Below are 12,465 nucleotides of genomic sequence, written 5' to 3' on the forward strand. Positions count from 1 at the left end.
AAAAGATGTTTGGGTGGTGATCTGCCTCCTACTAGCTGACTGAAGGTAAGTGAAAGACAGTGAGAGGCAAGTGACCTGTATCCATAACAGCAGAATGCCAAATTACAAGTCCGTAACTATCACTTATTTAGGTCTTTTGCCGAGTAAACGCACCTTATGGAGAAGCACTACCAATTTCGTCATACACAGTTTCTGGGTGTGATGACAAGTAGGCTTTTGTTGTTGATGATGACGACAGGGCCTATGTCCGATTATTATTATTATAAACTTGATGGACATTTCACGTGCTGATAAAATTTCAGCCAAACAGTTTTGAAATTTGTTTGATTAAAATCTACTGCACCACGTTAGCACAGGATGGTTTGTAAAAAGCAGTGATGATAATGACGGCTTTCTGGACAGAAAGAGTGGTCTGCATATCGCCGACATGAATTTGAGATCTGGGGGACAGCGTCTATCCAGAACAGTGCTATTGCTAATTGCTACACCATCCCTCATTGACGTCGATACAGAGCCCACCGCCGCTTTTTTACCCCCGAGTCGCTAGTCCTGTCCGATTGGAGTAGCGTGTGGCCTGTTAGCCACACCGTAGCATCAGGTATTTGTAGGTGTACCCACGTCTCGGTGATGATTAGCATGCAGCATTCTCGAATGTAGAAATTTGCGAATAGCTGAAATTCCAAATCATTCGTCTTGTTTACAAATGGATCCGACATTGGAGATGTAGACGCTTGGCAGAGATGTTTTGAGATGTTTCCTGATCTCAAACAACATACCTGCTCTACAGCCTCGTCAATAAAGCGCAATTAACCTCAGTTTTGCTCCTGTTGACTTTTTAACACATGCTAACATGCATGCTAGCATATGTTTCGTGCTAATATTACGATGTGTTGCCGTGATTGACCGTTATGGGCTAAATACAGAAATTGCTCCTGCAAATGAGACAGTGCATTTTAAGTCGGAGTAAAAATACAGTACATTTCCTGTATTTTGTTTTGAAATTGGCATGGTAGTTTCTTTTCCATAGGCAATCTCCCAACACTGCTCCGTTGACATCCTCTCGTCATTCCAGCTTCACGGCCTCATCTACGGCGTAAATCCTTCATAATGCTGGTTCATTTTTCTATTCCTAAAGGTTAACACTCGCTTGGTGTCCTTGGAAAAGGATATTGTTTCTATTTTCCGAATGTCCGCTTCTTCTTTCTTGGTATAACGCACGGTAGATTTGAACGTTTCTCCCCACGTCACTTTATCAGTTAGTGTCATCGTGTCTCGTTTTTTTTCATGGGCTCATTGGATACCTTAGATGTCCTAGGACGCTTAGAAGGCATTTTCAACGCCGATTCAAAATCCAAACAAAGCTGGAATAGCCTCAGCATAGTCTTTCTCCAAAGGTGACATGCATGATGCGAAATTCAATCGGAACAAAACGGGAAAAGGCAAGACGTCATCCTTCCCGGCCTTTTATATTATTCAGCGCGTCCTTCTACAGTGACATTGCTTTTTCTGCGCTTACTTCCACAGAGCTGCCAACCTCCGTTGACCCAATTTCAGGAGTACCCTTTTCCCATTTCCGGAGTGAATGCGATCACACCGAATCGGTATAAACAAAAACAAAAAAGTGTAGGACAATTTAGATTAAACTTTTATTAGCATGTTTTTACATTAATTGAAAGTGTTTTTGCAAAGTATTGAAAAAGTACAAAGAACGAAAAAGGTATAATTTATTGATGATTTATTTGCAAATTCAAATTTCCACCACATCAGCATAAGTTTTTCAGCTGGTTCAGTGAGGCCTTCTTTGTCTCCTTGGTTTCTTCTTTGACGTACTTTTGTTTATGGCAAATAGTCTATCATTTTTGAAAGTCTATTTTGACTATACACAAAGCTTCCAGCATGTTGGCAGCCATGGAACTGGGAAAATCTGTTCGAATTCTCTTCACTGCCGAAAACACTCTTGCATGTTGCAATTGAGAGTGGAATAATCAGAATCCCTCTGGCCAATTCTTTTATTGATGCCACAACATTCCATTGTTCATCAGCTCTCTCTAATCTCATTGCTTCTGTGATATCCTCAGTCTGAAGCATGAAGAACTCTTCCTGTAGTATATCTAGAGCAGAGATCCCCAACCACCGGGCCGGGGACCGTTGCCGGTCCGTGGACAACTTGATACTGGTCCGTCAGATAAATAAATATTAACGTTTTCAATCTCGCCATTGAAATGAGAAAAGATGTTATAATCATAATAATAAATAATTGCTCTTATGCTTGGGATTTATTTTTTGCCGTTGTGGAAGTCGTCCGTGGGACATACAGCCCCCTCCACCTCCAGACTTCTGTCTTAAGTTATCGGCATCCGCATACGCCGGTCCGTGAGAAAATAGGAAGAGCTATTCCGCCGGTCCGCGGGGAGAAAAAGTTTGGGGACCGCTGATCTAGAGTGCAGCTTGTCATAAGAGCAGGGCAGTTATCGAGAAAATGCCTCACAGATTCAAATTAAGATGTTGAAATAACATCCAAATCCGCTACTTCGGCATGCTTCAGGAGGGTGTTAGTCAGTGGAAGTTTGGTGCGAATATACTGTGCTGCTGCTTCATAAAATGTTCTGGCATTCTCAGACGCTGACGATCTTTTCCTCAGATATATTATTGCTTTTGATTAAGTTTCGTGGATCCTCACCTATCACAACCTCTTTTGTGGCTTTCATTTCAGTTTGATTCATTGTGTTGATGTCAATTTCAGTGAGTGCTTTGCCTTTGAATGCTGCTGGAGTCAAAAACTTCAGTAGCAAGGACCTGTAAAGTTCACACAAAATTCTTTGACTTTTATGGATAAGTGGCTTCTTGGCTTGGAGAGCTGTGCTGTATTTGTAAAACTACTCCAGGGGAAAGCAAAATAAGTGACAATAGGTAGTTGATGTGTAGCTGCAGAGGAAACCGCTTTGGTCTGGTTCCAGCTGATTTGTTTCCTCCAGAATTTACTTGTTTCGTCACCAAAGAATCTTTTCAATGCCTCCCATAGCACCAACAGTCTATTTAAACATTGCCCCAATGAAAGCCACCTTGTCGGGACATGCTTTAGCACCTTAAGATCTTTCAATCCACATGATTTTTAGATCTTTTTTAGTTCAGCTTGTCTTTTGGCGCTATGCTTTAAACAAAAATAGATGTCAGTCAGTATTTCTTCTACATTAATCAGAAGGCTTGCATAGCCTTCTTTGCTGCTATATACATCAAATGAACCAGACAGCCTACAAAGAAAGTATGCTCCATTTTCCAATTATTCCTTTCTTATTGCCACTCATCGCAGGAGCTCTATCACGACCAGAGCTGCCAACCTCCATCGACCACATTTCAGGAGTATCCTTTTCCCATTTCCGGAGTGAATGTGATTCATGCCAACTCAATATAAAAAGTAAATAAAAATAAGCGTAGGACAATTTAAATCAAACATTTATAATCATGTTTTTACATTAATTGAAATATTGTGTTTTTGCAAACTATTGAAAACGTACAGCATAATGAAAAAATAAGGAGTGAACAAAGTATAATTTGTTAATGATTTATTTGCAATGTCAAATTTCCACCACATTAACATAAGTTTTTCAGCTGGTTCAGTACCAAAAGCAATGCAGTTCTCCAATTTCAATCCAAATTTGTCCAGTTCTTCATTCACTGTTTTAAAGATATACTCACCTGGAGCTGAACTTTCCTTAACAACTGGAACAGATAACAGGGACTGCCTAATTAATCCAGCTTCAGGATGTGTAAGTACCACTGGAAAATATTTGTCACTGCTATCATTGCTGCCGTCAGAAATTAGGGCGAACACTGGTGAACTATCCACGACATTGTTTGAGATTATTTCAACTTGGTGCTTAATCAGAGCAGAGGCCTTTGTCCTGCCACATTGGAAACTGCGCGATTTTGGAGTCGGGGAACATTTTACGAAACAACGGGCCCGCATGGTCGGCAGTACTGATTGGAATGTTGTGTTCAAGTAAAAACATCACGCATTTCTGCTGTTGTTGTTTTATGTCGCATCTCATCTTCACCTCAGCCTTTTCCAAACATCTGGGTGATGGAAGGCTGCCTCTTTGTCAGTCCACAATTTTTTTTGTGTCTCGGTCCTTCCACGTGCGTTATGCAGTCATTAATTCCACCGTGTGCCATGCTGAAATTGCACTTGTATGTTGTGCAATGTGCAAATGTAAGTCCTTTTGGAGATGGACGGTATCAACATGAGATATTTTGTATAATAAGAAGCAATACAATTCTGCGAGTGTCTGGATTTCTTAAAAGTTTCACCCAAATTACGATCAATTTTGCATTTATTCCGAGGAGGCATTATTGATAAATGCTGTGTACGCTTCCGAGGAGGCATTATTGCTAAATGCTGTGTACGCCTACTTGCACTTCCTTTAGAACAACCCTGGAAATGATAGGACTTGTTTCAAAACAAAAGACTGGTGGTTAAGTCAGCCTTAATAATACAGACGCTCCCCTACTTACGAACGCAATTGGTTCCGAGCGATTGTTCATAAGTTGAATTTGTTTGTAAGTTGATTCAGTGCTATATTTTGTATTATAATTTATGTTTAAGGCCGATATAAGTATATTGAAGGTTTATATAAGTGCATTTGTATGTTTAAGGCTTGTATAAGTAACACGCATTGGTTTGTACTGAAAAAAAAAACATTTAATAAAATGGAGAGAATATGTACAGTACTGTAGAGAGAGAGAGAGATTTATGTATTAGAAACTGGCCAAAAGAAGCGACCTAATGACAATTGCAGTTTTCTTCTTTTTTTCATCATAAATGATGCGGTAGCACTGTATGGCATCATTCAATTGATTTGCAAACTTTGTGCAACGTTCAATATTTGGGTCCTGCTGCTCGATCTTTCTGTTTATAAATGGTACTGACGGTCGAACGATGTGCAACGCTCACCACTCTCACGCGCATCAAGCTTCGTTATTATTGCCACTCGTTTCAAATGAAATGGCTTGCCTCTTCCTTGCAACTCCCTCAATAGAAGCCTTTAGCTTTTTTTACCAACCATTTTCAATATTGGATGCATGAGATATTTAATGATACTAATGAAAAAGGTTCTTTGCACACTGGAGATACATTCACGCACTTCCGCATTGCAACGAAGAAGAAGGTAGATGCTGGGTGAGCTGAGCTCTCACAGCGCCAGGCGTTGGTATTAGCGGTGGAAAGAAGTACAGACGCTCCCCTACTTACGAACATTCAACTTACGAACAACGGTACATACGAACATGTCTGCAAATTGCGTTTAAGTCCAAAAATGTTCGCAAGTCCAATTTTGTATTTCGCGTCTTTTTCGGAGTAGTACTTCTTTCCGCCGCTAATACCGACGCCTGGCGCTGTGAGAGCTCAGCTCACCCAGCATCTACCTTCTTCGTTGCAATGCGGAAGTGCGTGAATGTATCTCCAGTGTGCAAAGAACCTTTTTCATTTGTATCATTAAATATCTCATGCATCCAATATTGAATATGGTTGGTAAAAAGCTAAAGGCTTCTATTGAGGGAGTTGCAAGGAAGAGGCAAGCCATTTCATTTGAAACGAGTGGCAATAATAACGAAGCTTGATGCGCGTCAGAAAGTGGTGAGCGTTGCACATTCAGTACCATTTATAAACAGAAAGATCGAGCAGCAGGACCCAAATATTGAACGTTGCACAAAGTTTGCAAATCAATTGAATGATGCCATACAGTGCTACTGCATCATTTATGATGAAAAAAAGAAGAAAACTGTGCAATCGTCATTAGGTCGCTTCTTTTGGCCAGTTTCTAATACATAAATCTATCTCTCTCTCTACAGTACTGCACATATTCTCTCCATTTTATTAAAAAAAAATTTTTTCAGTACAAACCAATGCGTGTTACTTATACAAGCCTTAAACATACAAATGCACTTATATAAACCTTCAATATACTTATATAGGCCTTAAACATAAATTATAATACAAAATATAGCACTAAATCAACTTACAAACAAATTCAACTTATGAACAATCGCTCGGAACCAATTGCGTTCGTAAGTTGAGGAGTGTCTGTACTACTCCGAAAAAGGCGAAATACAAAATTGGACTTGCGAACATTTTTGGACTTAAACGCAATTTGCAGACATGTTCGTATGTACCGTTGTTCGTAAGTTGAATGTTCGTAAGTAGGGGAGCGTCTGTACTTGAAATGAAAACGAATATGTTCAAGCAATAGAGGCTACCTATGCAATCAATTCCGGATCTATTGCCACGCTGAAGTCGCACAAGGCGAATTATTCGTCTGAACTTGTAACTCGGATGATTCACAATGCACTCGTGTTACCGAATTCTTCCGGTTTACAGTGCAGTTGAATAAAGATGGCGGAAGCCGTAGCAATGGTGTGAATTTCAATGCATTTAAATTGGAGCTTAGGCACATTTCCGAAATGATGCCCCAAAAAATTTCAAGTGACAATTTCTTTGAATTTCCGAACCTTGGGGAGGCAGTCCGGGGTCCCGGAGTTTACGTTGCATTTCTGGGTAAACCTCGGAATTTCCAGGGTAGTTGGCATCTCTGCTTCCACCCAATTCAGCGCCAAAGAAGCAGAGCCTTGACTTCCACCATTTTTTCATCCCCTGTCTTCCGCTTGCATGTTACAGCGTGAATTTTGACATTTTCATGAACATTTGTTATTTGGATGGTTAAAAAAATGCGATGTAGTGAAGCCGAGGATCTTGAAGCCGCGAAGTGGTAAAGGATGACAGTATAAAAGAATTATCCAAATTGCAGGACGTGTTTGTAATAATAAATGGACGTGATTACATTTTGGTGAAGTTTATAGATCAAAAGCGTTGCTTTAAAATGGATGCTTGGGCGGAAGCCTGCTCTCTTAGTTTCCTCCTCTAATTATTATTATCTAGTTTTTATTTTTCATTGTATGACGAGGGTCATTCAATAAAGCTTGTGCACAGATAGGAACATGTGTGGCAGTACAGTGGTACCTTGAGATACGACCTTAATGCGTTCCGGACTGAGCTCGTATGTCAATTTACTCATATCTCAAATCAACAGAAATGAACTAAATACAAATTAGTTCCTTCCCACCCTCTGAAAAAAAGAAAAGAAAAAAATGATATTACAATGGAAAAACATTTTTGGTTGTAATTCAGCATCTACTAACAGATTAACAAATAACTAGTGGTTATGTTTAATAATAAAATGAGGTATTATTTTATACAACGGGGAGTTCGTGGATGGGGAAGAGAGAGAGGAAGAGAGAGCGAGCGAGAGAGTGTCACTTGACGGATGCGCTCGTAACGTAATACTTTAAATTTAACTTAAATGAACTTAGATTCCTAGACACAAACACACTTTAAAAAAACGTTTTAGTCTTACGTTACACTAAATTTCAACCTTCTTGTGCAATAAACAAGGCAAAGAGGTTCATGTATTCCACCGCGGCTCTCGGGGCAAATTTACTGCTTTTCCATCCGTATTGACGAACCAGCTCAGTCACGAGTACACTTATCATGTTTTTCGATTATTTCGTGCTTAATATCGATTGTCATCATACGCCTTTTCTTCGCACTACCCTTCATTGCACCAGCATGATTTGGCTCCATTGTGCTTCCCCTAATTCTGCACTGACTAATATAAAAAAAACAACAACAACAAAAAGAAAAAAATGCAATGCTCCGCCCAGTGCTCATAGAGATCTTTGCACAAGGGAGATGCGGCGAGAGAGAGTGCGGTGAAATCATAAAGCAGCCTCTCGCAGCCTGGCCAAATGGCTGTCTGAAATGATCGTATCTCAAAATTTGTCTTGCATCCCAAGGTAAATATTTGCTCTGAATTTTACTCGTATCTCAAATTTCTCGTATGTCGGGACACTCGTATGTCGAGGTATTACTGTACTGAGACTACATTGGGGGAAAAAAAACTTCTCGTCCTTCTGCCAATTTAATACAAAACACAGTAATGAAGAATAATTAAAACGAATAATAATGAAAATAATCAAAAGCTAGTCTCCAGATATGTAGACAACACATTTTAGGTCACATACTGTAGACCACACTTGTACTCAAACATAAATATTGTGGTCTACATGGCCAAATATATGATGTCCACGTGTGGATGTAAGGTCTTATAGTGTTGTTTTTAAATTACCACGAATAGTCCACTTGCCCTACAAAGGCATAATTATAGGATAAAATCATTGCTTCAAACCTACCTGTTTCCTTCATGAGCGAAATACTCTCCTCTTTGCGTTCATCATACACTCTTGTTCCTGCCACTTCCCTCAACAGCTTCAAACGTTGAGAGTCAGGTGCTGTGGCCATTTGGTTGATCTGCATCCATCATTAAATAAATTAACATATAAGCTTTACAATGAATATTGCACTCTAATGACATCACCTCAACGTGACTTTGGAAACAATTTACTGGTAGACTGTGTTCAAATCGTCAATTCATTCTTACCTTGCCCTGCTTAACAATGTAGTAAGGGTTACAGCGAGAGAAGCCAGCACTCTCCAGAAGGTTCATGACGTCATTTTTACTGCACAAATAGCAAACACCACGAAACATGTGATTTTGACTCAATGGGCCTGCATTAACTGTGATTGCAAGGTTGCAAACACTTACGTCACCATCTTCTTGTCCAAGAAATATTGGTCCTTCTTTGCACCAATGACACGACGAAGGGATACTTCCTCCTTGTCAATCTGAAGGGAGACCAAAAAAGAAAAAGTATTCGGTGAATTTCTAACTTGAGCTACACTTGTACAGGACATCTCAGAAAATTCATATATCCTAGAAAGGTTATTGTATTTCTGCAATTCTACTTAAAACTTGACATTAAATTAATGAATATAATAAAAATCAATATACAGTGGGGCAAATGAGTATTTAGTTGTGCAAGTTCTCCTACTTGAAAATATTAGAGAGGCCTGTAATTGTCAACATGGGAAAACTTCAACCATGAGAAAGAATGTGGGGAAAAAAAACAGAAAATCACATTATTTGATTTTTAAAAAAAAATCCAAATTAGAGTGGAAAATGAGTATTTGGTCACCTACAAACAAGCAAGATTTCTGGCTGTCAAAGAGGATTAACTTCTAACAAGGTCTAACGAGGTCTTCATTTGTTACCTATATTAATAGCATCTGTTTTAACACATTATCGGTATAAAAGATACCTGTCCACAATCTCAGTCTCCCACACTCCAAACTCCACTATGGCCAAGACTAAAGAGCTGTCGAAGGACACCAGAGACAAAATTGTAGACCTGCACCAGGCTGGGAAGACTGAATTTGCAATAGGTAAAACGTGTGGTGTGGGGTTAGGCAACTGTTAATCTCCCTCGATCTGGGGCTCCATGCAAGAGCTCACCCCGTGGCGTCAAAATGACAACAAGAACGGTGAGCAAAAATCCCAGAACCACACGGGGGGGAACCTAGTGAATGACCTACAGAGAGCTGGGACCACAGTAACAAAGGCCACTATCAGTAACACAATGCGCCGCCAGGGACTCAAATCCTGCACTGCCGGACGTGTCCCCCTGCTGAAGCCAGTACACATCCAGGCCCGTCAGCGGTTCGCTAGAGAGCATTTGGATGATCCAGAAGAGGACTGAGAGAATGTGCTATGGTCAGATGAAACCAGAAAGAACTTTTTGGTAGAAACACAGGTTCTCATGTTTGGAGGAGAAAGAATACTGAATTGCATCCAAAGAACACATACCCACTGTGAAGCATGGGGGTGGAAACATCATGCTTTGGGGCTGTTTTTCTGCAAAGGGACCAGGACGACTGATCTGTGTAAAGGAAAGAATGAATGGGGCCAGGTATGGAGAGATTTTGAGTGAAAATTTCCTTCCATCAGCAAGGACATTGAAGATGAGACGTGGCTGGGTCGTTCAGCATGACAATGATCCCAAACACAGCCAGGGCAACAAAGGAGTGGCTTCGTAAGAAGCATTTCAAGGTCCTGGAGTGGCCAAGCCAGTCTCCAGATCTCAACCCCATAGGAAATCTGTGGAGGGAGTTGAAAGTCGGTGTTGCCCTACGACAGCCCTAAAACATCACTTCTCTAGAGGAGATCTGCATGGAGGAATGGGCCAAAATACCAGCAACAGTGCGTGAAAAGCTTGTGAAGAGTTACAGAAAACATTTGGCCTCCGTTATTGCCAACAAAGGGTACATCAAGTATTGAGATTAACTTTTGGTATTGACCAAATACTTATTTTCCACCATGATTTGCAAATAAATTCTTTAAAAATCAAACAATGTGATTTTCTGGGGGGTTCCACATTCTGTCTTGCATGGTTGAGATTTACCCCTTTTTGCAATTACAGGCCTCTCTAATCTTTTTAAGTAGGATAACTTGCACAATTGGTTGTTGACTAAATACGTATTTACCCCACTGTACTTCTGCCTGAATAAAATTTCTTAGTTTCATCTTTCATTTTATAATTATTTGTTAAACTACTTGAAATTAGACAACTTTTACTTAAGCCTGAATTCAAATTTTTCGAGTGGAACTGTATTTGCTGAAACAGTTGGTGTTGGATTTACCGGCAGGCGGTTGTCAGAGTTGTCAAATATAATCTCCACAAATGCAGAAATGACTCGTGGACCAGTTCCCTCCTACAAAAACAGCAGTGGAAAGATAGTGGATGTTGGTCTAATAATGCAAATTAACCAGATTTAAAGTTTAGAGTACATTTCTATATACTTACATGGAGCAAGGCCAGGCGCTGCTCAGGTCGGAGGTGGCTGAACTCATCACTGAGCACAAACTGAATAGCTGGTGAGAAGGAAATAATCAAAGTTCCTAACCTGTATTAGGATCATTGAGTAATGCTGCGCCAACTTACCATAAAAAAAGTTACTTTTGCCTGATCCATTTCGACCAACTGTGAGAGAGAACATTTTTTTTTAAAAAGGTCACTTAATATTTATTTAAGGACATATTTTGCAATTTAAAAAAACAAGAAAACAGCAAACATTTTCTTCTTGGAAAACAAACAATTACATTAAACATATTTAATGTATTTATTTGCCTTAAGATAGGTGGCTGAGTGACGCATTTACTCGCATATAAGCCGCACCCTGAAAGTTGCCTTGAAATTTTCGAGTTTTATAATTTCTCGTGTATAAGCTAAGCCGCCCCGCTGATTACCAATTTTCACCTCCATATTCATGGTTTTAATAGGGAGTACAAATGTGTCACTTTGAAGGGAAAATCATAAGAAAAATCACAAGTGGTATTTCTGAGATACCGTATGAATCAAAAGCACATTATTAGGGTCAATATCCGAAGGAAGTCAATATGCTTGTCTTTGTAAATGCAAAATATCAAATTATTCAGTTTGAGAAAAGAAATAAGTCTATCTTGATTGGTCTATTTACAGAAATGACAATTTTCTTACCAGAAGTTTAAGATGTTGTGGCAGCCATATTGCTTCTAATGTCAAAATATCTCAATTGTTTCGATATTACTCCAATAGTTGTCACTTTCGAACAAGAAATAAAACGAAAAAAATCAAGGTGGAATTTTGTTTTATTTTAAAATCAAGGCTGCACGCGTCAGGCACAAAAAAATGTAGACGGCTGCGCCCCAACCTCACGAAGATGGCCGCGCCCCGACCTCGCTAAGATGGCCGCGCCCCGACCTCGCTAAGATGGCCGCGCCCCGACCTCGCTAAGATGGCCGCGCCCCGACCTCGCTAAGATGGCCACGCCCCGACCTCGCTAAGATGGCCGCGCCCCGACCGTGCTAAGATGGCCGTGCCCCGAGCGAGCAGTAACGGGAACATTTCGCGGTTTATGCAAGATATGTTTTTTTCATGAATTTCATTCATAGACATCAAAATACATTTTGTTGCTAAGATGGCCGTGCCCCGAGCGAGCAGTGACGGGAACATTTCACGGTTTATGCAAGATATGTTTTTTTCATGAATTTCATTCATAGACATCAAAATACATTTTGTTTAGCGTTTTATCCGTTTATCTTTTCTCTATTTTGAAATAAATATCGATCGCATTCGCTTGCGTCATGACGTCACAACACCATTTTGTCGTGACATCATCATGCAATGGCGGCGTCAACTTGCAGTTTTGTGCATGTCGTGTTTTTATGCGCATATAAGCCGTAGCCTCGATTCAGTCATCAGTTTTTGTCCAACAAAAGCGGTTTATATGCGAGTAAATGCGGTATGCGAGAGGCTGCTTATGACAACAGCACACTATCTTTCTCGCCGCGTCTCCTCGTAAATATATCTACGAGCATTCGGCGTACAGGTTGCATTTTTGTATGTGTTTTTTGCGTTAATCAGTGCAGAATTAAGGGAAAAACAACAGGTTCAAAGGAAATGAAGGGTAGTGAAAAGAAAAAGCAAATGACGACAATCAATATTAAGCACAAAATAATCGAAAAACAAGTGTGGTGTACA

The 12,465-nt window shown here is 40.0% G+C and overlaps 1 protein-coding gene across 3 annotated transcripts in view; it reads right to left on the minus strand.

Moving 5' to 3' along the window:
• Positions 1-12,465, minus strand: part of smc3 (structural maintenance of chromosomes 3) — a 116,705-nt gene that overhangs the window by 84,613 nt on the left and 19,627 nt on the right. For 2 of the 3 annotated variants that reach the window (XM_077606376.1, XM_077606374.1), the window contains 6 exons: positions 10,888-10,926; positions 10,750-10,817; positions 10,586-10,657; positions 8,655-8,734; positions 8,490-8,568; positions 8,242-8,359 (listed from right to left, as the gene is read on the minus strand). In XM_077606376.1, coding sequence (XP_077462502.1) covers positions 8,242-8,359; positions 8,490-8,568; positions 8,655-8,734; positions 10,586-10,657; positions 10,750-10,817; positions 10,888-10,926 — 456 coding nt within the window. The remainder of the gene's footprint in view (positions 1-8,241; positions 8,360-8,489; positions 8,569-8,654; positions 8,735-10,585; positions 10,658-10,749; positions 10,818-10,887; positions 10,927-12,465) is intronic. The other variant, XM_077606373.1, reaches the window with a different exon arrangement.

The sequence above is a fragment of the Stigmatopora argus genome, chromosome 7 (genome assembly GCF_051989625.1).
Source record: "Stigmatopora argus isolate UIUO_Sarg chromosome 7, RoL_Sarg_1.0, whole genome shotgun sequence".
Classification (NCBI taxonomy): Eukaryota; Metazoa; Chordata; class Actinopteri; order Syngnathiformes; family Syngnathidae; genus Stigmatopora; species Stigmatopora argus.